At 50.3% G+C, this 24512-nt stretch overlaps 9 protein-coding genes across 9 annotated transcripts; 6 read left to right on the plus strand and 3 right to left on the minus strand.

Annotated features, from left to right (window-relative positions):
- N7447_005422 (glutamate dehydrogenase (NAD(+))) lies at positions 1-3390 on the plus strand (the record flags this gene model as incomplete). The annotated part of the gene is made up of 3 exons (XM_057229684.1): positions 1-310; positions 366-3196; positions 3256-3390. 3 exons carry the CDS (start codon positions 1-3, stop codon positions 3388-3390), a joined length of 3276 nt encoding a protein of 1091 aa, XP_057084774.1.
- Positions 3391-3706: 316 nt separating this feature from the next.
- Positions 3707-4925, minus strand: N7447_005423 (uncharacterized protein; the record flags this gene model as incomplete). The annotated part of the gene is made up of 2 exons (XM_057229685.1): positions 3707-3766; positions 3855-4925. 2 exons carry the CDS (start codon positions 4923-4925, stop codon positions 3707-3709), a joined length of 1131 nt encoding a protein of 376 aa, XP_057084775.1.
- Positions 4926-5758: 833 nt separating this feature from the next.
- Positions 5759-7915, plus strand: N7447_005424 (threonine/serine exporter family protein; the record flags this gene model as incomplete). Its single annotated transcript, XM_057229686.1, has 1 exon — positions 5759-7915. One exon carries the CDS (start codon positions 5759-5761, stop codon positions 7913-7915), a length of 2157 nt encoding a protein of 718 aa, XP_057084776.1.
- Positions 7916-10041: 2126 nt separating this feature from the next.
- On the minus strand, positions 10042-10488 carry N7447_005425 (Short-chain dehydrogenase/reductase SDR; the record flags this gene model as incomplete). The annotated part of the gene is made up of 1 exon (XM_057229687.1): positions 10042-10488. One exon carries the CDS (start codon positions 10486-10488, stop codon positions 10042-10044), a length of 447 nt encoding a protein of 148 aa, XP_057084777.1.
- A 505-nt stretch (positions 10489-10993) lies between these two features.
- N7447_005426 (uncharacterized protein) lies at positions 10994-12558 on the plus strand (the record flags this gene model as incomplete). The annotated part of the gene is made up of 2 exons (XM_057229688.1): positions 10994-11500; positions 11554-12558. The coding sequence occupies 2 exons, from the start codon at positions 10994-10996 to the stop codon at positions 12556-12558; spliced, it is 1512 nt and encodes a 503-aa protein (XP_057084778.1).
- A 538-nt stretch (positions 12559-13096) lies between these two features.
- N7447_005427 (uncharacterized protein) lies at positions 13097-13576 on the plus strand (the record flags this gene model as incomplete). Its single annotated transcript, XM_057229689.1, has 1 exon — positions 13097-13576. One exon carries the CDS (start codon positions 13097-13099, stop codon positions 13574-13576), a length of 480 nt encoding a protein of 159 aa, XP_057084779.1.
- Positions 13577-14372: 796 nt separating this feature from the next.
- Positions 14373-16850, plus strand: N7447_005428 (Zn(II)2Cys6 transcription factor; the record flags this gene model as incomplete). The annotated part of the gene is made up of 2 exons (XM_057229690.1): positions 14373-14605; positions 14681-16850. 2 exons carry the CDS (start codon positions 14373-14375, stop codon positions 16848-16850), a joined length of 2403 nt encoding a protein of 800 aa, XP_057084780.1.
- A 554-nt stretch (positions 16851-17404) lies between these two features.
- N7447_005429 (SDR family NAD(P)-dependent oxidoreductase) lies at positions 17405-18273 on the minus strand (the record flags this gene model as incomplete). The annotated part of the gene is made up of 4 exons (XM_057229691.1): positions 17405-17624; positions 17660-17846; positions 17930-18172; positions 18228-18273. 4 exons carry the CDS (start codon positions 18271-18273, stop codon positions 17405-17407), a joined length of 696 nt encoding a protein of 231 aa, XP_057084781.1.
- Positions 18274-18646: 373 nt separating this feature from the next.
- On the plus strand, positions 18647-23211 carry N7447_005430 (CDR ABC transporter; the record flags this gene model as incomplete). The annotated part of the gene is made up of 7 exons (XM_057229692.1): positions 18647-18889; positions 18953-19250; positions 19309-19549; positions 19614-20679; positions 20733-20998; positions 21065-23015; positions 23086-23211. 7 exons carry the CDS (start codon positions 18647-18649, stop codon positions 23209-23211), a joined length of 4191 nt encoding a protein of 1396 aa, XP_057084782.1.
- Between the last annotated feature and the right edge of the window lie 1301 nt (positions 23212-24512).

A 24512-nucleotide genomic window follows, 5' to 3' on the forward strand; every position in this document is an offset into this window, starting at 1 on the left:
ATGTCGTCTCCCGCATCTACCCCACAGTCGGAGACTCCCAATGGCCATAGCGTGAGCTTGCCTGCTCGCCCTCTGCCTAAGGCCTATACAAGCCAAGATGGAAGCTCCGGCTCCGGCACCCCCATCGGTTTCCAGCGCTATCCCCCCCACAACAAGCACTTGGACCATGCCGTTGGAAGTGCCTTGCGACAACCGTCCCCGGAGCCCACTCACTTGGGCATTCCCGGTACCCCGCACCGCGTACTCTCTGAGGAGGACCCGGGCTACATTGCGGCTACCTTCGAGGGCAAGCAGAAGCAGATGGAACAAGGTCAGTAGAATTGATTGGCGATATTGGGATGATACAATTGGCTAATTTCCAGCAGTCATGGACATTTTGGAGGAGAAGGGCTTCTTCCCTAGTGACTTTGTCATCTCCGAAACCACCTGGTTCTATAACAAGCTTGGTATCGACGATACCTACTTCCAGACCGAGACAGTGGATGCCATTGTGACCCAGATCCTATCCCTATATGCCGCCAAAGTCGCCGCCTATGCCCGCGATGATAAGCAACTGGAGATTCGTCTAGACAAAGAGGCCGAGGACCATGCTGTCTATATCGATACCAGCAAGCCCGGTATGGCTTCTATCAATGGTCCACGCTACGAGGAGCGCATCGATGAGAAGTACGTCAACCACTCCAAGGGTGCCAACAGCTACCGCGTGGAGACCTTCCGCTCGCCTAGCCCTCTGCCGGGCGACAATGGCCAGCAGCTCCGCTGCTATTTCGTGTATAAGTGCCAGTTCGCCAACCCCAACCCCTCACCGAATGAGACCAATATCGATATCATTGGCGAGAAGCGTTTCTTGCAGAAAGCCACCCCCAACACCAAGGCGATCTATCAGGAAATCATCACGACGGCTGTTGGTCGGTCCGGTCCTGTCATCGAGATGTTCGAGATCGAAGGAAGCCGTGAAAAGCGTCTGGTGATTGCTTACCGCCAGGGATCCGCCATGGGCTTGTTCAGTGCTCTGTCGGATCTGTACCACTACTACCGCTTGACCAGCTCGCGCAAGTACCTGGAGAGCTTCTCCAACGGAATTACTGTGATTTCGCTCTACTTGCGTCCTTCGGATAACTCAGAAATCTCCACCAAGGTCCCTCCCATCGAGGCTGCTATCCACCAAATCATGAAGGAAGTCTCCCTTTTGTACTGTATTCCTCAGAACCGCTTCCAGGGCCACTTCGCTACTGGTCGTCTCAGCTTGCAGGAGACAATCTACGCTCACTGCGCGTGGGTGTTTGTACAGCAGTTCCTTAACCGTCTGGGTTCAGAATACACTTCGTTGTCTGCTCTTCTGGACAGCAACAACAGTGTCCACGCAGAGTTGCTCTCAAAGATCAAGAAGCGTCTGCGCACGGAGACGTTCACTGCTGATTATATCTTTGAGATCATCAACAAATACCCCGAGCTGATCCACAAGCTCTACCTTGACTTCGCCAACACCCACTACGTTCAGACTCACGAGTCTGGTGATGACTTCCTCCCCACCCTCAGTTACCTGCGCTTGCAGGTTGACGAGGTCCTCGACGGCGCCAAGCTGAAGCAGCTCATCCGTGGCACCGCCATGAACGAGCACGACGAGATGGTTATGACCTCCTTCCGCGTGTTCAACTCCTCCATCCTCAAGACCAACTTCTTCACCCCGACAAAGGTGGCTCTCAGCTTCCGCTTGAAGCCGGACTTCTTGCCAGAGCACGAGTACCCCCAGCCCCTCTACGGCATGTTCCTGGTCATCAGCTCCGAGTTCCGCGGTTTCCACCTGCGATTCCGTGACATCGCTCGTGGCGGTATCCGTATCGTCAAGAGCCGAAACGGCGAAGCATATAACATCAACGCTCGCTCGTTGTTCGATGAGAACTACAACTTGGCCAACACCCAACAGCGCAAGAACAAGGATATTCCCGAAGGCGGTGCCAAGGGTGTCATCCTCTTGGATGCTGACCACCAAGACAAGGCGCGGGTCGCCTTCGAGAAGTACATTGATAGTATCCTCGATCTGCTCCTGCCCCCGGTCAGCCCCGGTATCAAGGATCCGATCGTTGATCTGCACGGCATGGACGAGATCCTCTTCATGGGTCCCGACGAGAACACCGCTGAGCTTGTCGACTGGGCCACCGAGCACGCTCGCAGCCGTGGCGCTCCCTGGTGGAAATCTTTCTTCACTGGCAAGAGCCCCAAGCTGGGTGGTATTCCCCACGACGCTTACGGCATGACCACCCTCTCGGTCCGCCAGTACGTGCTTGGAATCCAGCGCAAGCTCAACATCGATCCCTCCACACAGCTCAAACTGCAGACCGGTGGTCCTGACGGTGATCTTGGATCCAACGAGATCCTTCTCTCCAATGAGAAGTATGGAGCCATTGTTGATGGATCCGGTGTGATCTATGACCCGAATGGTCTGAACCACGAAGAGCTTATCCGCTTGGCCAAGAAGCGCGCTATGATCTCAGAGTTTGACACAGCCAAGCTGTCCCCCGAGGGCTACCGCATCCTGATCGACGAGAAGAACATCAGGCTCCCTAGCGGCGAGGTTGTCCACAACGGCATGGTCTTCCGTAACACATACCACCTCCGCTCACAAGAGAATTTCGACGTGTTCGTGCCTTGTGGTGGCCGCCCCGAGTCCATCGACTTGTCCACCGTCGGCAAGCTCATCAAGGACAACAAGTCGATCATCCCCTTCATCGTCGAAGGTGCCAACTTGTTCATCACCCAGGACGCCAAGCTGCGCCTCGAGAAGGCCGGCTGCATCCTATACAAGGATGCCTCTGCCAACAAGGGTGGTGTGACATCTTCCTCTCTGGAAGTCCTAGCCTCGCTGTCTTTCAATGACGAGGAGTTCGTTGAGAACATGTGTGTCCGCGAGGATGGCACCGTTCCCGAATTTTACCAGGCCTACGTCCGCGAAGTGCAAGAGGTGATCAAGTCGAACGCCGCCTTCGAGTTCGAAGCCATCTGGCGCGAACACCAACAGACTGGTGTGCTTCGCAGTGTACTCAGTGACCGTCTCAGCTTGGCCATCACTAAGCTTGACGAGGAACTCCAGATGACCCAGCTCTGGGACAATGTTGCGCTCCGTCGCTCTGTGCTTGGCGATGCTCTCCCGCGTCGTCTGTTGGACAAGATCGGTCTGGAGACCATCTTGGAACGTGTATGTCTCTCCCTATCTCTTTTCTATCTTATATTAGAACCCCCGCTAATAATTCCCAGGTCCCTGAGAACTACCTCCGTGCCATTTTCGGCAGCTACCTGGCCAGTCGCTTCGTGTATGAGTACGGCAACCAGCCCAGCCAGTTTTCCTTCTTCGACTTCATGACCAAGCGCCTGGCTAAGCTTCAGTCGTAAGCTGTTGGAATTAAACATTCCTGTTGCGAAAGCGCTGGTTTTGACCCTGTTTTGACATTATGTTTCCTTTTTTTTTTCACGAGAAAGACTTCCCGGAGTCAACGAAATACTTAATACGGAACAAAAGAAGATCTGTTCCCTTGACGAATGTATGGTTAAAAAAAACTTTGGCGAGTGAGAGAAGAGAGAGGCCGTTAGGGCAATATGATTCTTTAGAATCAAAAATTCTTACCCATTGGAATTAGCAGTTTAATCCTACATCTCTCTCAACACGTAAATTCCATTATATTACACCAATCAATCCCCTTCCCCCATCTTACCTCCATTTATTCTGAGACGACACAGTCTCAGCCATAATCAACGCGATATTCACAGCCTACATGGCATGTCAGTATATCTTACCAAAAGGACCAACACCCTTGGGTAGCCCAGAAGCTCGTCCCGATCGAAACCAGCAAACTTACCAGTAACAAATCCACTCCCTCGGAAACCTCAACCTCCCACCTCGGCCTCGACTTCACTTTGGATTTACTGTATTCTATCACATTGTGTCGCGTGATATGCATGATCTTCTGATTACCCATCATCACACCCGTACCGGACCCAGCTAACTGCATCACTCTCAACTCGACTTTTGAGCCAGGGGGTGCATCGGCTTCTGCATTATGTCCTACAGGACCGGGACTGGAACTTTCATGGGAATTCTGCGATGATGAAGGAAACGGTGAAGCCGGCGCCGGCTCTTGCGGCGGCTCAATTGCATCGAGTAGATCTCGTATGGAATTAGGAGAGTTTTGTCGGACGGAGTCGTAGGAGGGGAGAATGGAGAGAGGGTGAGGATGGCGTGTATGACTCGGTGATGTTATTAGACTCTGAGCGGGGTGTGGATGTGAATTAGGGAGTGATGGATATCTCTCTTTCTCGTTCCTCTGTGCCACACCCACATCCCCCATACAACGACCATTCTCTTCTTCCCCAGTAACAGCACTATACGGCGGCGGCTCGTCCGGCACAGCCAATCTGCTTGTCTTTCCACTCTCGCTTCCTACAACCCCAGACCCTGACCTGATCGCAAGCGCATTCACAAAGCGCACTTCAAGCCTCACCCCACCCCCACCCCCAACTCTAGACCCAGGCCCATCGCCAGCCCATGGGATAGAAGCAACCAATAAATCTGCAGTCCGCTGATTCTGATCCGGAAGTCTGACACTCCACTTCCGGACGCTGGACAACCACGCGCGTCGTAATACGAGCAATGGCATGCCCTCCGCGTCGCAGACTACGCGGCTCGTGTTGGGCCATGGTTTCCCGAACACGGTGTAGAAGAGGACGGTGCGGTCTGGGCTATCGGGGGCTTCATGTGTGCGGATACGGTGAACTGTGTAGACGGGAGAGGGGAATTTGTCTTGGGATGATATTGTTAGGGTTGTGGCGGTGTTGGTTAGGAGGTCTGCGGGTGGGGAGAGGAGATGGTGGGGTTGAAGGGCTATTGGTGTTGCGGGGGATATGAGGGGGTTGGATTTGGATTTGGACATTGTATTTAGTAGGGTTGATGTTTAGGCTTATTGTAGGATTGTATAATTGTAGGTGCATATTTGTAGAGAGTTGGAGAAACCATGACGATGTGTCGGGAGTGCCGGATAAGTGCAGAAATGGCCACCAATTAGGACAACATGGAAGAAATAAAGGTGAAATTCCATTCATTTTCATTAAGAGTAAAATATCAATGTGATTGGAGCTTTTTTAAGCATCCTACCTTACGGATATAGCACATTGACTGATTGACCTGATATATACTTCGAACTACAGGGGCTAGACCTATATAATTCACCTCTCTCTACCTCTGATTTGTATAGGCTTAGAATCCCATGAAAATTTTCAAGGTGAAACCATGGTCCACCACATGCCAATGCTAGAGGCGCAGTCCAGACCAGAAGAAAAAATTCTGCTTGAAACTGGATTTGGGAGTGTCTAAGAGATCTGTATATGTGAAAACTATAGTTACAAAGAAATTTGTATGTCAGGTGTCAGGTGTCAGGGCAATTCCCACCTGTTGTATAAATCAACTGGTCAGGGGCCGAGTTTACGGGTATCTTTTTCCTATTTTGGGTCCGACCAGGAACAAACGCGTGTCCAACATAAATTTCACTAGCATCCAGGTTCTCCTCATTTTAGACAAAAGGAGTCCACCTCCCATTTCCCTTTAAAATGATGTCCGACCGTTTGTGGGGCGTTAGACCATTGTCACATTAGCCTCTCTGCGAGGTCTACTGAAAGAGGTCCATTCCCTTAAAATATTTCCCATCTAGAAAAGGCAAACAATCAATACACTTCCGTCCACTTTCGGATTCACGTGTTGCTGTGCACCATGTCGGAAAAGTTTCCACCGATCCTTCCCCATCCTTCTGCGGAGACAGCCGAGGAGAACCGAGCCGAAGAGAACGGCCACAATGTCAATACCAACACAGAAATCCCCCACTCAGACGAACCTAGCCTGAAGCCTAGCATATCAAATATCCAAAGATGGAGGACAGTAAGCCAGCGGGTACGGACTGGCGCTGCAACGATAGCCGAGAAGCTCGGACGACCTCCCGAAAGAGAGGCTGATGGCTTGGATTCGCCCATGTTACCAGAGCACTATGGAGCAACAGACGATATCCGAGGATTCGAGGCCCGGCAGGCAATCGACGAAGAAGCTCGCCTCCCACAAACAGACTATGATTCACAAGCTCGGCACTTGGTGGAACGGATGGGGGTACAGTCCGGGCCACAGCGTCCACGCATTGAAGAGCCGCGCTCCGGTTCGACGACCCCAGGAACTCCAGATGGGATGGCAACACCCGGCGGGCCACCGGGGGGACTCTTGTCACAATTGCTCCGTGTATACGCCAACAATCTCAGCACTGCGAGCCGGATGAGTGTTGTCTCGACGGCATCAGAAACAGACCAGGACACAGAAAGCTTCACACCATCCGGCACAGTGACACCAAGTGGAAAGAAAGACAAGTTGAAATGGTACAATAACGGCCATCACCCCGGCAAACCAACTCACAGATATACTTCCTCCCTCGTCAATGCATCCATGGATTTGGGCCGGGTCGGGGTTCCTGGAGCCACGGGTCCCCCACCCGTGAATCCCAAAGAGCAAAAGAAGCAAAAGCGCAAGAGGAAGAAAAACATCAAGCTCACCGTCCACATTGCCGCTATTCTTGCCCGCCAACAGTACATCATGCAAATGTGCCGCGCGCTAATGAAATACGGCGCCCCAACCCACCGCCTCGAAGAGTACATGATAATGACCTCCAACGTACTGGACATCAAAGCCCAGTTCATGTACATCCCCGGCTGTATGATAATGTCCTTCGACGACCAGCTAACCCGCACCGCGGAGGTAAAGATCATCCGCGTGGTCCAGGGGCTAGACCTCTCCCGTCTCGCAGAGACACACAACATCTACAAAAACGTCGTCCACGACATCATCAGTGTCGAACAAGCAACTCACGACCTAGACGAGATCATGCAACGTGAGCCACGCTACAACCGCTGGCTCCTCATCTTCCTAACTGGCTGCGCCAGCGTCGCCGTCGGCCCATACGCCTTCAGCGCCCGGCCCGTCGATCTCCCTATAATCTTCGTACTCGGCTGCATAGTAGGATTCATGCAGCACGTCGTCGCGCCAAACTCAGCCACTTACTCAAATGTGCTAGAAGTCACCGCCGCGGTCCTCACCTCCTTCATTGCACGCGCTTTCGGCAGCATCCAGTACAACGGCGAGCGCGTCTTCTGCTTCTCGGCCATGGCACAGTCCTCCATCGCAATGATCTTGCCGGGTTTCGCCGTGTTAAGCAGCAGTCTTGAGCTACAGTCGCACCAGATGAACGCGGGCTCAATCCGACTTGTCTTCACGATCATCTACTCGCTCTTCCTCGGGTACGGCGTTACCGTCGGTACGACGATCTACGGGCTGATGGACCACAACGCGACGAAGGAGTCGACGTGTTCGAATCTGCCGGAGGTCTGGGGGAACGAATATATCCAGCACTTTCCCTTCGTCGCACTGTTTTGTCTCTTCGCAGCGCTGATTAATCAGTCGAAACCGAAACAGTTGCCGGTTACGATCTTTATGGGTGTTTGTGGCTACGTCACGAACTACTTCAGCACGAAGAAGCTCGGCTCAAACCAGGTCGCTAATACTGTTGGCGCGTTTACAATCGGCCTTCTGGCTAACTTGTATAGTCGACTGTGGCATGGTCATGCGGCTGCTGCTATTATCCCAGGTATCTTTACCCTCGTCCCGTCGGGTCTTGCGTCTAGTGGGTCGATTATCTCTGGCTTGCAGTATGCTGAGGCTGTTGCGTCTGGCAATGTCTCTAATGCTGCTACTAGTGCGACATCTAATAGCTCGCTTACCTCACTGGGATATGGTATGATCCAGACGGCTATTGGTATTTCCGTTGGGCTGTTTATCTCCGCTTTGATTGTTTACCCGCATGGGAAAAAGAGGAGTGGAATCTTCAGTTTGTAGATGTGGGCGTGCATTTGTTTGATTCAACGATATATCTTGTTTGTTTTATATTGTATCATTTGCATTAGCGTCTTTATTTCCGATAGAGCGGATAAATCGTTTCATTTAGGACAGTCGAGAGAGAGCACAAGACCCTGCACGAGGATCGGGAGTACAAAATTGAACTCACTCTTGACGCAGCCGTCGATATGGTCGCCAACGACCACCATTCAACTAGGAGATACAAACAGAAACACTCCAAGCCGACTGATGCGAATGACGGACGTCGAGGGGTATTATATTGAATGCGCGGACACGACAGCGAAAGAGAACGGCAAAGTCCATGTGACCCCCGAAAACGGGTTTCAAAAAACACATCAGCTTTGATTATGACCCCGCCAAGAAAAAACCTTGTGAGAGCAGTAAGGACCCAAAGCCAAAGAACGAAGACAAAGACGCTGAAACCACGGAGCAAGGCAAAGCCCCAGCCAATATACCCGTGACCGAGTCTCAGGTAGACGTAGTCGCCTGGGTTAAACCACTTCCGCATGTGTGCTTTATCGTAGTAGTTCTTCGGCCATTGCCGCGTAGGCCAAACTGTATTTGGCATCTAGGCGGATAGAAAGGTCCTGCTCTGTTGTGAAGGCTTGTCGCATCGTGTCTGTGGGGTAACGGAGCTCCACGCCGTACATCAGAATTCGTGTAAGGTGCAGGGTCTCAGAGTGCCTTTTTCTATTTCGTGTAGCCTGCAAACGAACAAGACCAGGCCTGTTTCATTGCCCGTCTGCCTTAACTTTCATATTTTACCTCACACTTAACATCTCCTATCTTTATAACTTAAATTAAGGTGAGTTCAAAGTCTATGCTATTTGAAATAAAAGGACAGCTCTGATATCATATACCTACATACGCCTCGAAGCGAAACCTGCTAGATCCATCTCCGGCCTTTTTTAATCGAAGATCAGAGTAAAGGGCTAAAACTTCCCAACAATGGGAGCTGGTTGAAAAGAGGATTGTTTTAGGTTGATATCTCAACTTGCTCACCACACCTTCCTCTCAGCAACTCTCAAACAAGGCTACAAATCGGCAGTCCGTTCGAAACCTTTTCAATTTCGGCCACTCCGCCAGCCTCAGGCGTCCTAGTCCTACTCCGAGCCCCCAGCAATGTGGTCGAAACGAGGCCTTCATCACAGGGATAAGCTAAGCCAAATCCGATACAACACCCTACGGATGGTGTGGCATTTGCCAAGAGGTTCTCCCATATCAACGAGCATCAACTACGCCGGACTGCGGAGGAACCGGGATATACCTGCCTCCGATGGTTCACGGGGCTGCACTCGTAAATACCGTGGTACCCGATAAGATGAGGTTGTAAGCCTTCCAAAACAAGTCTTTTTCGGTTCGTCGAGTCACTCAGCTGCTTTTATAGCATTCGAGATTCATTCACTGCATATTCTGTCTATTGACGCTTGTCCAGCCTCATTCTCCACAATATTAGGTCTGCAGCACGTGCGTTTTTATATATAATTTTAGTAAGTTCATTCTTTTCTTATCTATGTGGTGTGTCTCTGTTGATGACCATTGCTGATTCATTATTTAGAAGAAGTGGAACAATATATATCCTGGTGCAAGGAGCAATTCACAACAGCCTCAACCTCACAAAGTGGGCTTATATTGCCTCAGAACCCCCACAGATGACCTGACCGAGGAGCCAGCTGGCTCAGCCTAATCTCGAAGTACGTCGTTTGGAATGATATCCAGAAGAGATTCAGTGCTTTGGATCTTGAAAACCTCCAAAGATAGGACCGACAAGTGTAGATTACCACACGCAGTTTAGTTGATAGGAATCATGTTTTTATTCTATGGGTTTAAATCTTAACATGCAATACAAAGCAAGGTAAAACACCATATATCCACGACTTAAACCTCCAACAACAGGTTGTCTATGTTTCATTCCCCGATTTAGCTCTGTGACAGTCTCTTCCCACACCCGAGCTTGATCTCCTGACCATCGCCACTCTTCCCATACCCTGAAATAGAGGACCTTACAACCACCCAAATATTTACCATCCGAGCTCTCGTCAGCCAATATTGCCGCATGAACAAGGTTCAGACACCCGTAGAGACAGATCGACCCACAACCCTCTTCATACTAGAAATGACCTTCCGCTGCGGATAAGCTCTAGGAAAAAGAGCTGGCAGAGTAGCTTCAAAGTGTAGTATCGATCACCCATGTCAAAATGTGTCTTATCATCCAGGACCTTGATGAGAGGAGTACCATTCGTAGTAGAGACCCGGACTTTGAACTTCGCCCAGGTAGCAGTTTCGCTACTTACAATTGAGGTCACAGGACGGGGATGTGTAGGATTGGCTGCATCCTGTTTGTTGAGCATAGGAAAGAGAAGCAGAGTAAGCAGAGCAGTGCTCAGCCAGTATATCTGGATACTCAACCCGTGGGATGTCGATGGAGTCTGGGTATAGTTGAAGTTGGCAACACCGGGGTCGAGAAGGGCAAAGTCGATGTAGATACTAAATAGCTGGAGACGCCTCACGAAGCTAGTAACACTGCCATAATCTCCCAGTCTAGCCCCCATACTTTGACCACGGGAGGCTTGGTAGACTTGGGAAGGGAGGCGAGGAGGGAATTGCGAGCAATCTCGCTTTTATAAAGGCCGCGTACAGCTAGGATGGGATGAGTGAGACCAAGCTTTAGTAGCTGCGCTGGGGCTTGGTATCCTAGACCAGTGTTTGAGCCTGTAACTATGCCGGTTTTGCCTTGGAGAGAGGTGGTGGATGGTGCCCTAGGAAGGCACACTAGGAAGGAACCGGAGGTATAGGAAACCGAGAAAAGAATTGTAGAAAGAAATGTTGGTGTTATTGCTAGAAATAAGAGTAGATAATTGTAAGAATTCATTGCGAGAAGGCTAGATAGGGTATAAATAGTTGAATGGCATAACTACCTCCAGGGCTTTATAGAAAACCCGACGGTGCCGTTCTCAACTGTGATTGGGTAGTCGGGCTTAACTATGATGTCCGAGAAATCGACGGTGCGTTTCTCTCATCTCACATCTCGTCTTCCTACACTCTTGATTCTTGATTATGTTCTCAGAGATTATCATGGAAACACTCCCTCCATACCAGTTGCTACGCTATCTCCCGACCCATCAAGTTTTGATTTGTTTGCACTGCCGCTATGCCATTCAACCAGGGGCTATCGTCCGCCATCTCAAAGAGATCCACCATTTAGATCGTTTGCGACGTCGAGCATTTGTCGATTATGCGGCTCAGTTTGAGTTAGCACCAATATATTCTGTAGTCTTACCAGACGAGACCGAGTTTCCGGTGGACTTGTTACCGATTCACAGCGGGCTGGTCTGTCGCTTTGAGGGGTGCGCTCACCTATGTGCTACTCTCAAGCGAATGAAAGCGCACCAGTCATCTGTGCATTGTAACAGTACCAGCAATGATAAAAGCTGGTGCTCAGTGCCGCTGCAGACCTTCTTTCGGGGAAATGCCTTGCGCTATTTTACAAACCCAGCGCTCTTGGCGTTGTCGACTGATAGTCCAGAAGAACCGATGAGCGCAAGTGAGGAATCTCCAATAACTGTAAGTAGAAAAAGCAATATTGGGCAGTCAAATCCTTTAACTGTTATTTGCAGACTATCACTACCCCAGATTCAGATGACGAGCAAAGGATGTCAAGTCTATCTACCTATGAAAATAACGTATCGTTGTACGCCAAGAACATGCACCTCTTCAACCATTATCTAAACTCCACATATAAAACGATATCATGTGGCCCAGATACTGACAGTGTCTTCCGGATTATTGTCCCCAAATTAGCCGCCCAATTCCCATTCTTGCTTCATGGCATGCTAGCCTGTTCGGCGCTCCACTTGGCTTCCAGCAACCCCCTGAACCAAAGATCATACATGTTCCAGGCGATCCACCATCAAGACCAAGCACTTCCAGCATTTCACTTGGCAACTATGCAGGTCGACACGAATAATTGTCAAGCAATACTGGCCTATGCATTCTTCCTTGTCATCTATGGCCTAAGCTCCGAAAGTGAAGATGAGATATTGTTTCTCGGTAATGAAGGGGAAGCAATATCCCCTTCGAACTGGATTAGTCTTTTGCGCAATGGCTGCTCCATGCTGTGTGATGTCTGGTCTGAACTAACACAGGGGTCATTGGCGCCATTCGCAGCAATATGGCGGGATGATCTCGGCTTCACTGCAGACCCGAGTGATCCATTACTTGTATCATTGTTGTCTGCCATGTCAGACTCAAGCGAAGTTGTTGATTGTGACCAGAGATTTTCGGATGATGATATGCATGTATACCGCGATGCAGCTCTCAGGTTGGCCGAAGCATTTGAGTTTACTCGACGATTTGGCGCGACCTTGAGTATTTGGGATGCTTTGAGCTCGTGGCTAACGCGGGTTTTGCCCGAGTACTTTGATTTGTTAGATCGTAACCACCCGGGGGCATTGCTACTCTTAGCTCATTACGCTGTCCTACTGAAGCCACTCCAGGCTGAGTGGTTTCTAAGGGGTCGGATTACGAAGCTGATGGATGAAATTGGGCGACGGCTGGAGGGGAATTGCTCTCTGGGCATATGGAATTCGTTTTTGATTGCCCATCAAAAATTTACTTCTTGATACTAGGGCTGGGGTTTGGCTTCACATTTTGTATCAAAGGACTGAAGGAGAAGAAGAAAAAGGAGGGGGTGGGGGGTTATACTCACAGTTGAGGACGTCGCACTTTCCTACATGGGTAGTTCTCAAAAGGAAGCTAGGAAATGACAATACAAGAAGCGGATTGAAATTCTGTTGAATAAGAAATTGCGTCCAATATCACTGAAGCAGACCGTGTACAACAGTTCATAATGTGACTGCAATTCTATCTAGTAATGGCAGAGCATAACAGGCCTAGTAAGGGCTACAGTAAAATAGGCAAATGAGGATAGGTAAAGAGAAGAACAGGAGACAAAGGAGGCAAGAGGGTGGTTAATGGACTGCAATTTCCCACTCTCTTTGAATTTGTATATGACCACCTCTAGGCTGTTTGCTTCTACATGTCTATATTAATAGTCTCCTCCCCCCCTGTGTATAGCTTTCTCCTCCAGACATGAGCGCAAAGATTTCCAAAATTCTCCAATCTCTAGCAGAGCTCCTGACCTCCATGCGTCTTCCCAAAATGGAGAAAGTGAAACAGGAAATAAAAACACTAGCTCTACATGTGCTTGAAAGCGATGGTGGTCAGTCCGATGATACCACATCCTTAACCCGGGCCGAAGATGCGGCAGCCCCCATCACCCCGAACAAACGGCAGGACATTGGCACACCTGCCCCGGCAAGGAAAAAGAAGACCGACCGCCCCCTCCCGGATTCGTACATCGTGAAACCCCGCCAAGGACCTTCGTATGACTACGCGTGGTATCATTCACCCCTGGAAGAGCCTGCTGTGTACCATATGAGTGACCCTGCAGCGGCGGTGACTGCATATGCGGCCATCAAGGCAGTGAACGAACGTGTGCAGTTTGATCTGCGGAACATGAAGTCCGTGCTGCTAGAACGTGGATTGATTGAGGACTCTGACTCTGGGTACTCCGACTTCAAGGACAAATATGCTATTTCTTCTAATGGCTACGTTGATGTTTTTGCTGGTGCGAAGTAGGCTCAGGTGCGTGCACGGATATGGGGAGATGGAGACAGAGTTAGTTTCTTACCTTTGGTCTTCTCGTGGGACCCATGGGGCCCCTTTTTGATAATTCTCGATGTTTTTCTTTTTAATTAGGTCTGGCCACTGGAATACAATGAACCATGTCTTTTTCTAATTTATCAATGTTTGTAGCCATGAACTCCTTCATCCCTCCTTCCGATGGTGGCGTACAAGGGGAAGATATTCCCATCTACAAGTCTCCATTTTTGACGTAGAGGCCAAATCCCTGTATATATCTACCTATATAGACCTAGGTCTTTCCAATATTACTTGGGATAGGGCAAGATTGAATGTTGATAAGGTCTATATATAGAAGCAGTCTGGGATTCCCTTTATAGTCGGGAGTTAAAAGGATATAAAGTCGCCTAATCTTATCTGTCTGGCTTGGGCCAATGGTGCAATGGCGCTTCCACGCTTGTTGGTTCAAAGAGAAGCGGCAAATCCGACAGCTGAGATGATACACGGGATTATGTGCGCCTAGGTAGCATCGGGCTAATTTCTCATTACTTCTTTCTCTTGTTTATGCAAGTCTCATTCTGTGCAGGAAACCCTATGTTCCCTGTACTTTTGTTGTCCAGGCCAAGATATTAAACCTCAGGCATCCACCAAGACTTGAAAGTTTTCCTTGCACATTATACTTCCTCTCTCCCCTATCCGGTTGTCTAGAGGGAAATTACTTTTAAGTTTCCGACCGTTTGGAGTCGAATTGGTCTAAATGAATCTGACCTGAATCGTTTCCACACGGCCCGCCATGTACTCCACTTTCTCCGCCAACTTCGATACGACGAATGCCTCCCGTGAGAGATCAGCGCCCATCACAGCTCCACGCCCTAAACGCAACCAGGTCGCTCGGGCTTGTGACTGGTGTCGGCTCAATCGTGTCAGATGCGATGACAAGCAGCCATGCCAGAACTGTCTGAATCGAGGAGGCACCTGTAGCAACACAAAGCCACAGGAGGCCACCTCGCTCCCAGCTGCAAACCGGTAGGAAATCTCCACCATCGGGATCACATCGTCATGGTAAATGGTCTGCTAAACCCATATCGAAAAACAAAATAGAGAAATGCAACGATTACGAACTAAAGTCAAGGACCTTCAGGATCAGATCGAGAAACTCAAAGATAGAGCGGAAATCCAAGTACAGACGGGTTTCGCGACGCCCCCACTGTCGGATGTTGCACGCAGCGCTTTTGACTTCGCGGAGCTCACCAATACTACGGAAGGATGGCAAGGTGTCCAGCAGACGGGGCAGATCCACTACGGACCCTTGTCATCCTCATATTTTGTCTCCCGAATCACCCGCCATCTCTCCGAAGCACTGGATGAACCATTGGAAAACTCCAAATTAGAGGCATGCGTGGCACGCTTTCATTATATTGCCCCGACCCATGAACCGTCTAGATGGGATGCAAGCCCGGCTAGCCAGGCAGATCAGAATCTAGACGGAAACGAAGTGGCCGAGGATCTGACTCGGTCACAAGAGGAACACTTTATCAATCTGCTCTGGCAGTCCTTTCATTGTGTCTATCCTATCCTCTCCGAACGCGAGTTCCAGCAACATTATGAGTCATTATGGTCCAGTTCCACGCCTGATGGAATACCTACGCGAAAGCCATCCGCCTTGGTCGATGTACTATTGGCAGTCTGTATGCAGTACAGCAGCACGTTCTTCGTCAGTGGAGACAACCAACATGAGGAATCGGATGCAGGATGGCAGGCCAAAAACGCGAATTTAACCAGTCGAATTTATTACCAGAGAGCCCAGAGGCTTCTGCAGAGCGAGCTCGAAAATCCAACCGTTATGCTCGTGCAGAGTCACATTTACTCGATCGTCTACTTGTACAATACCTCCCTGCTAAATACGGCGCATATTAATTTGGGTGCCACGCTGCGGATTGCCCACGCGCTGCGGCTGCATATCCGCCCGCTGGACGGGACCTCGCCCGAACAGCAGGAGCTACAGCGCCGGATTTGGTGGACGCTCTATCGGATTGATAGCCAGCTCTCGATGACCCTGGGTCGGCCGCCACTCATTCAGCTGTCCCATGTCAGCTGCGGGCTGCCCGGAGATGATCGCGAGCACGCCCGGCTATCCGGCACAGTCCTTCTCTCAAATCATGAGGACATCAGCTGGCTCAGCTTCCATGTCCAGTGCACGAAACTCACATTTCTCATTCAGGGAGTACAGACAGCATTACACCGGAAATGTTCCCAGTTGTTGAACGGGGATAAGTCGAAAGATATATATGATGACCAGCCCCTGCTCGAGACCTTGGCCGAGTTTCTGGAGTCGGAGATGACAGTTATCCATAACTGGGTTCAAAATGTGCCGCAGTCGCTGTGTAATCCTCGCAAGGGGGCGGGGGACCCCTTCTCCACCAATCGGGACGCGCTGAATCTGTCTCCGTATAGCCCGCTCTGGCTGCAGCGTCAACGCCTCTTACTAGAGCTCCACTATCACCATCTTGTGATCTCGACACTACGTCCCTTTATCAGATTCCCTCCCGTGAGCTCCTCCATAACCCCACGGACCGACGGTCACAATATCACCTGTTTGAATCACGCCATGGCGATCACCAGTATCCTAAACCAAGTATTGTCCGAAACGGATCTCTTACGTGGCTGGTCGCCCATCTTCCAGTACCAATGGGATGCCATCCTGTGTACTCTGGGATTTGTGCTCGCCAATGCCGTGTGCCCCCCGACGCCTTCTGCGCGTAAGTCGCTGCAGACGGCAGTTCGCACGCTGGACCTCGTGAGTGATCACTTCCTGGCAGCCAAAAACGCGGCGCAGGTCGTCCGCGAAGTCAGTTGCCAGGCCGATCGGCTCATTGCCAATGTCCAACAAGGTCTGACCAGACGACAAGTGCCGCGTGCCAGTCAGCCGTTATCTACCAGATCCCAGAATTCTAGGCCGTCGTCAAACCAGCCCTTGTTCGTCATGCCCGCACAACCTGGGGTCCAGGCTAACTTGCTCAAGCGGGCGCTGCCACCGACCACTCTGGAGGCGTCGTCCCATCAGCCAATGCCTAACTTTGAAGCGCGCATGCATTTAATTGACATGATGCCGATTGGGTCATTATCAGAAATATCTCCTTCTTTCGGGACGACGGAATCTCTGTCCGGTGTGATGCCCTCGGTCACATCTGCCGACATGGTCACCGGCACTGAAGCCCAGTGGCTACATGCAAGCGCGATGATAATGGACCCCTGGACAACTAACTCATGATTAGACATGTATTTCCCTTTACTGCTCTTGATTCTTTGGTATTGCTGCTTTCACATTTTGTCCGACTTGGAGTACAGCCTCTTTTACTCTAATTTATAGTCCGTAACCAGGCAGCGGGATCTGCTAGGTGGAGAGAAATAGAAAAGATACAAACTGGATCGGTAGCTTATTCATATACATATTTAAGTGAACTGAAATATTTTTTCTATTAAAAATATATGGTAGGCAACTTTGTATGTGGTTCTTATACTGGCCTCTTATTTGGGTAAGAGCAAAGGTTTCTGTTATATACGTTCGTAAAATAGCCTCCTATATCAAGTCGGCCTTGATAAGCCCCGATCGAATTCCCGCAGTCATTCGCACAGCTGGGCCTGTATAATGCGAGCTGGTGTAGTTTAGGACTGTTTCCTTAGTCTCTGCTACGTGTGCCTATTCCTTTGTAGTCTCTGCTGCTTTTAGTCGGAGGAGAATGCTAGTTCAGATATGCCCACTAGGAAAAAGCTTTTTCTTAGGTTTATAAAACAATATCATTGGCCTTGTTCTCAGTGCTAAATCTACTGGGTGCCAACATGAATTCCCCCATCGGCCAACATATTTGCGCCCGAGACGAAGCTGGCCAGAGGTCTCATTAGGAATACTGCCACAGCTGCTACCTCTGTCGGCCCTCTTTTCGGCCGCTGTTCCCCCACCCATTCCGGATTACTCTTTGAATAGAGATCCCAGGGACCTCCTTTGCACAGGATCGGTCCCGGCGAGATGGCATTGACCCGGATCCTCTTTGGCCCTAAAAAGTGGGAAAGTTCCTAGACATGCTGCAGCTGCGCTGCCTTGCAGGGCCCGTAGGCCGCTTGGAGGGAGACCGGTAGAATTCACGTCCCATGAATGAGCTCTGCACGATGATGGATGCCTCCGAGGACTTTTCCAAGTAGGACGTGGCTGCCCTGACCACCTCGACAAAGCCCATGACATCGATCGCAAAACTGCTCTCCCAGTGTTCTGTCTCACCTTCCATATGCATCGGCGATGGTGTGGCCGGTCAGTGTGCATTCTAACCAGAGGATTCCGGAGATATCAATTACCATTGGCGATAATCACATCAATACGTCCGAGTCGCTCGGCGGAGCTCTCGACCCACTGGACGATAGCGTCTTTGCTAGCAACATCGAATGCCGTGCCCACGGTGCGGGCGGTATTCCCTTCAGGGAGCGTCGAGTAGAACCCAGCAAACTCGGTGTTGGTGACGGTCCGGGCACAGTAGGATACATTGGCTTCCTCCTGGAGGAATTTATGCACCATTGCCTCTCCCATACCCCGTGTGTCTCCTAGTAGCCGCGTAGTCGGACGCAGGTTGATGAAGTCTTTTCTTATTTTTCTTACCTGTGATAAGCACATGGGCGCCTTTGAGACCAGTCGCGAGCACCATGGCAATGAATTTGGAATTTGGAATTGGAATGTGGACGAAACAAAGCGATTTGAAAAGGCAAAATAGGTTCCGGGGCAGGCTGAAAATACCCATTGGCTCTCAGACCCTAAAGCTACACTAGGCCATCTACCTTAGCATTCTCCGGGCCACAAGTAGGATGTTCAGAACACTTACCCGATTTGGACTGTCTTTGACACTCCGTAACTCCTTTAGGAAACCACATATATCTAGATTCGGCGGCGATGGTATAGGCGATGGGCTATTGTATATATTCCTTTTGCGCCCGTATATTTCTACTCTTTCTAGCCCGTAACGTAATTCACCCATAGTGAAGGGGTTGTGATAGCTTTGCAGTGTGCTTCCTATCTCCATAATGGTAGATAATTATCATTCGTCGCTGGACGGGGTAGAGACACTTATCCAGTCCGATGGCTCTGTGCAGAAGTCTGAGTTGGCTGAAACTGACGGACCATCGTCGACACCGTACCAGATTGCAGCAGCAGCGAAATCAATTGCAGAAAGTGTTCGAAACTTCCTTGAAATACGCCAGGCCGACATTCCAAATGACACCGGGGTGGTATTTGACAACATATCGGCCGTGGGAAGCGGAACCGGAGTGAGTACTGCCGATTCTAATTGAGATACTTCACAAGTAGCCCACGGAATTAACGCTTGGTAGTCGCAAGATGCACCCACTGTCTCGTCGGCGGCTCAATCAGCCTTTGGGCTATTGAGTCCTCTGCAAAATAGACAAAGAAGACAGTATTCTCGACCCATTCTGAGCAGGTTCTCAGGCACGATCGACCCCGGAGAAATATTGTTGGTATTAGGTAGACCGGGGAGTGGGTGTACAACCTTCCTGAAGACATTGTCGGGCCTGTGGGATGAGTACAAGGAGATTCAGGGTGAACTCACTCTAGGCGGTCATCCGCTGCCAGATGTGATAACGCAGCGGCCACAGGATATTCTATTCTGCGGTCAGTTCTCGAATTTTGCTGTTGGGCCCTTTGGGGGACACACTGACGCCTCCATCAGCCGAGTCTGATGACCACTTTCCTACGTTGACCGTGGCGGAGACCCTGCATTTCGCGACCAGAGCGCGCTGCGGTCCCAATGTCTCGGCCCATGAGATTGACACGATGGTTACCCAGCTGGCCAGGCTAGTTGGTCTTGAGAATGTTCTGAATACCAAGGTGGGAGATGCGAAGATTCGAGGAGTCAGCGGCGGAGAGCGACGGCGGGTGTCTCTGGCGGAGGCCCTGGCCACCTGTGCCCGGTAAGTGGTTTCTTCTTCTCATTAAGGTACTAATGGTGATGCACCGACTCATACATCCTCACAGGCTGATCTGCCTGGATAATCCAACACAAGGACTGGACTCATCCACGGCGGTCGAATTTATGGAGATGATGCGCGAGTGGACGACACAAAGCCGATGTGTGACAGTGATGAGCGTGTACCAAGCCAGTGATACGATTGTCTCCTACTTTGACAAAGTTCTGGTGATCAATTCAGGTCGCCAGATCTTTTATGGACCTGTCCACGAGGCAAAGGCATATTTTGAAGATCTAGGCTTCGAGTGCTTATCGACCACCACGGTTGCCGACTTCCTCAATGTGATGTCCGCTGATCCAGACGTGCGACGAGCTCAGGAAAACAGAGAAAGCCAGGTCCCACGAACAGCGGAAGAGTTTGAGCATGCGTTTAGTGGGAGTCGCATCTACCAGGAAATGCAAGTCTCAGTTCAGGTGGCCAAGGAGCGATCCCAAGCTCGCCCCAGTCCCCTCCTTAAAGCATCAGCCTTTGCCCTCCCCGTATGGCATCAGATTTGGTACTGTGCCAGCCGCCAATTTCGTATCGCCACCAGTGATTATAGCTTGTGGGCGGTGGAGCTGACCACCATCGTCGTCCAAAGTCTGGTGTTGGGCACGCTGTTCCGAAACCAGCAGCGAACCACCAATTCCCTGTTCATTTTCGCGTCAGCCTTGTTCTACTCGGTCCTGGTGCCGGCCCTGCAGTCCATGGCGGAATTTGGCAATGGATTCGCTCAGCGACCGCTCATTCTGAAACAGAAGCGATACCAGATATCACGCCCGATTGCCTACGCGATCGGCTTGGTCACCACAGATGTTGTGTGGAAGGTGGCGGCAATCTGCTATAATATCCCCTTATACTTTCTGACTGGATTCCAAAGGACGCCCGGGAATTTCTTCACTTGGTTCTTGATCATCTATTTGGAACATCTCGCCCTGTCGATGTTCTTTCGCTCCGTCGCCATCTTTTCTCCCAACATGCATCGGGCCGTACTCCCGGTGGGCATCTTCTTTAATATGTATGTCCTTTACACGGGGCTCTACATTCCCGCGCCACAGATGCAAGTATGGCTCGGGTGGTTGCGATATCTAAATGTCAGTACAGACCGTATCATGGGGGTTTGACAAATGATGCTAACATATCACAGCCCCTATATTATGCATTTGAATCAGTGATGGTGAATGAATTTGGAGACATGAGCTACCAGTGCAGTGCCTCGGATCTGGCCCCATCGGGGCCAGGATATACGGACATAGCCCATCAGGTCTGTGCCGTAGTGGGATCGCAACCTGGGGATAGTCTCCTATCTGGGGCGTCATACATTCACGCCCAGTACGGGTTCAAAACCTCCCACCTCTGGCACAATGTAGGGATCAATGCGGCCCTATTCATATTCTTTGCCCTTTGCTCTGGGTAAGTCGCCAGGCGCCGAAGCCCGGTTCTTAGGGAACCTCTGGACTGACACAGAATTTTGAACAGGATCGGGATGGAGATGCTGAAGACACCCGCAGGTCAACTGGCCACCATTTTCTACAAGAGCAGCCCACAAGGAACACACCGCCGTGAGAAAGTCGATAGCGAAACTGGACCAGTCCACGGGAATGAAAGCTTGGAGATATCGGCTGGCCAAAGCAACAACGAACATCGGTTATACGAACATCCGGACCCCGACAAGAGCCACAATCTTGCATGGACTAATCTTTGTCTCGACATTAAAACCAAGGAGGGGGATCAACGTCTACTAAACAATCTGAGCGGCTCGGTTAAGAGTGGACAACTCAAGGCGCTAATGGGGGTTTCCGGTGCCGGGAAGACAACCCTGCTGAATGCACTCGCCGGACGTTCCTCTATCGGGACTCTCACAGGAATGTTAGCACTCAACGGTCAAGTGCTGCCCACGTTCTTCCGAGGTCGAATGGGATACGTGCAACAGCAAGACATTCATCTTCCCACTCAAACGGTGCGTGAGGCATTGCAAATGACGGCACGACTTCGACGCCCAGAGTCCATCCCCGTGGCAGACAAAAATGCCTACGTCGAAAAGGTGATCGAGTGGTTGAATATGGAGCATATTGCGGACGCTCTGGTTGGTGTCCCGGGGGCCGGTCTCAATCTCGAACAGCGGAAGAAAGTCAGTATTGGCGTGGAGATGGCATCCAAACCAGAGATCCTCTTTTTGGATGAACCGACCTCGGGTCTCGATGGACAATCCGCCATTTTAATCGCTCGATTGCTTCGTCGTCTAGCGAACTCGGGCCATGCCATCCTGTGCACGATTCATCAACCGGCAGCCGAGCTCATCGACCAGTTTGATACGCTTTATCTACTGAGCCGCGGAGGAAACTTAGTCTATGATGGCCCCCTGGGAACACGCTGCCACAAGGCAATTCAGTACTTTCAACCACGTAGTCGCCCCTGCGGTCCGGAAGAGAACCCGGCAGAGTATTTCCTAGCAGTGATTGGAGCTGGGTCTCGAAACGACGCCCATATCGATTGGGCTAATATCTGGCATGAGAGCCAGCAGGGAAAGGAGCGAGAGAAGGCGGAACAAAGCCTGGTTTCCATCGCAGAACAAGCAACACTGCTAGAGCAACGGTCGTTATATTCGTCACCGTTCCATGTGCAGCTGTGGGTAGTGGTCCAGCGAACGTGGCTCTACTACTGGAGAGAACCGGATTATGTCACGTCAAAGCTCTGGATGAGCGTCGGCAACTCCTTACTCAACTCCCTCACGTACCTGCAGTCCCCCTACACGGAACGGGGGGCGTACAATCGGGTGTTCTCTGCCTTCATGTCACTCATCGTCGGCCCCCCGCTAGGGCTACAGGTGCAACCTCGTTTCGTGACCCTACGGGATATTTTCGTCCAGCGGGAGCGGGAGAGCTTGACCTACCACTGGATGGCCTTTGTCTTATCCGCGTTTATTGTGGAATTGCCCTTCACCTTTCTCAGCTCGCTGGTCTATTGGCTACTGTGGTACTTCCCAGTTGGCTATTTCTATGCCCCCTCACGTGCAGGGTATAGTTTCCTCATGTACGAACTCTTTGGAGTCTTTGCCACCAGTCTGGCTCAGCTTTGCGCATCGTTGCTGCCCAATATCGAGGCAGCCTTTGCCGCCAATGGATTTTTCTTTATGTTCTGCAACACCTTTGCTGGAACACTTTCGCCGAAGCCGGTGACCCCCTCTGGTTGGCGCTGGTTTTACAATATCTCTCCCCTATTCTACCTAGGCGAGGGTGTCACCTTGGATGTGTTGCAAGATTTGCCCATCCGATGCGAGGAGTCGGAGGTTTCAATCTTCTATGCGGTGAATGGCACCAGCTGTGGCCAGTATGCCCAGGAGTTCCTGAAAACCGCCACGGGATATCTACTTAATCCAGAAAGCACGGCGGAGTGTCAATATTGCCGGTATCGCGACGGACAGTCATACGTAAGTAGTTCTGACCAGGAGAGAAGAATTCTAGCGAAAATATCTAGGCTGGAAACTAATCATTTCGTAGTACCAACAATATGGCTATGAATTTGCTCATCGCCATCGCAACATTGGTATTTTCATCGGGTTTATCGCATTCAACTTCACTATGGTACTAGTGATGACCTATCTCACGAAGACACGCCGTCAATGATGGAAGATTCTAGTGTGCCGTGGATCCAGGCTACAGGAGGGGAATTTGTGGGGGTGGTTTACTTATTAGATAGTAGTAGAGTAATAGAACGAAATATAGATCGATAGATAAATTTGAATGAACTGTTTCTCTTCGTATTCTTGTCCTGGTTTTTGATTGAAATAGGCTGTACTCTACGTTCCTATCAACAGACATGGTATGAAGTACATTGCAGCTCCGACCTGCCAATTACCTTTTGAGAGACAGTCCTTTCTCCGCACAGAGCTAAATGGGGAAATTGACGGCATCGAGAGATGAGGAATGACTACCATGATGGGTTCTCTTGGCCAATCTGATTTGGGAAGCTCAACCCCGACTTCTCCATGGAGTAAGTCACAACCCCATCTCATACCAAGGGTTCTCATATTGGTCCTGGACCAACTGATCGCTGGATAGATCTATCTGTAATAAGAGATTATGAAGTATCGTGATTATGAGACCAGCGTTCGAGGGGTTAATGCTATCTCGAAAGGCCTGAGGGATTTGGGGAAACGAGCGAGCGAGCTTTGGAATATCGGTGTTGATTCTACACGAGGGTGACTGCGAGACTCAATAGAAGCCATTTGGCTGTCAATTATATTGCTAGGATGATTTGTTGAGAGATACAGATAAAAAAGCTATACAGGGCTCTGTACAGAAGGACCAATTAGGGTTAGGGTTCAAACCCTAACTCCATGGTAATGAACGGAAGCAACTGCCTCAACACTAACATAGTGAGAGTAACCAGGTTCCCTCGCTAGCATATGTTTGAATGATTGTTATTGGTCTCTGTTAGGCATGGTTATATGATAGGAGCACAAATCATCATTATTTTGAGCTGAGACGCGCTCAAACATAACAATATCGAGGAACCGTTCCATTCGCCTACTGAGTTCATTAAAACTCGACATCCTACCAATACACACAACGGTCCGTATTAGTAGAGTCCAGCTTCACGCGCATCCCATCATCTCCCAGGGAAAGCAGATGAGCTTGTCTATAATAGAGAGGCACATGGGGGTCTCCCTTGGCGTTTGGATTCCCCGTGATAAGGATTCGCACTGAGGGATCAATCTTGCGCTCGAGTAGGAGTCGCTTGGGACTATTGGGCACAAAATCTCCATAAATGGCCTATCGTGATGAAGGGAAGATTATTTGGTCAGTATTGCAATAAACGAAGAACAGAGCAGGATAGCAAATAGCTCCACGTGGTACTCGTTGGTCCCAACACGCCAGACCCATATAGATGGGATGCCACCAGCTCATAGCTAACATCTAGCAAG

This window comes from Penicillium robsamsonii (assembly GCF_028829455.1).
Source record: "Penicillium robsamsonii strain IBT 29466 chromosome Unknown utg000003l_segment0_segment0, whole genome shotgun sequence".
In the NCBI taxonomy this organism is placed as follows: domain Eukaryota; kingdom Fungi; phylum Ascomycota; class Eurotiomycetes; order Eurotiales; family Aspergillaceae; genus Penicillium; species Penicillium robsamsonii.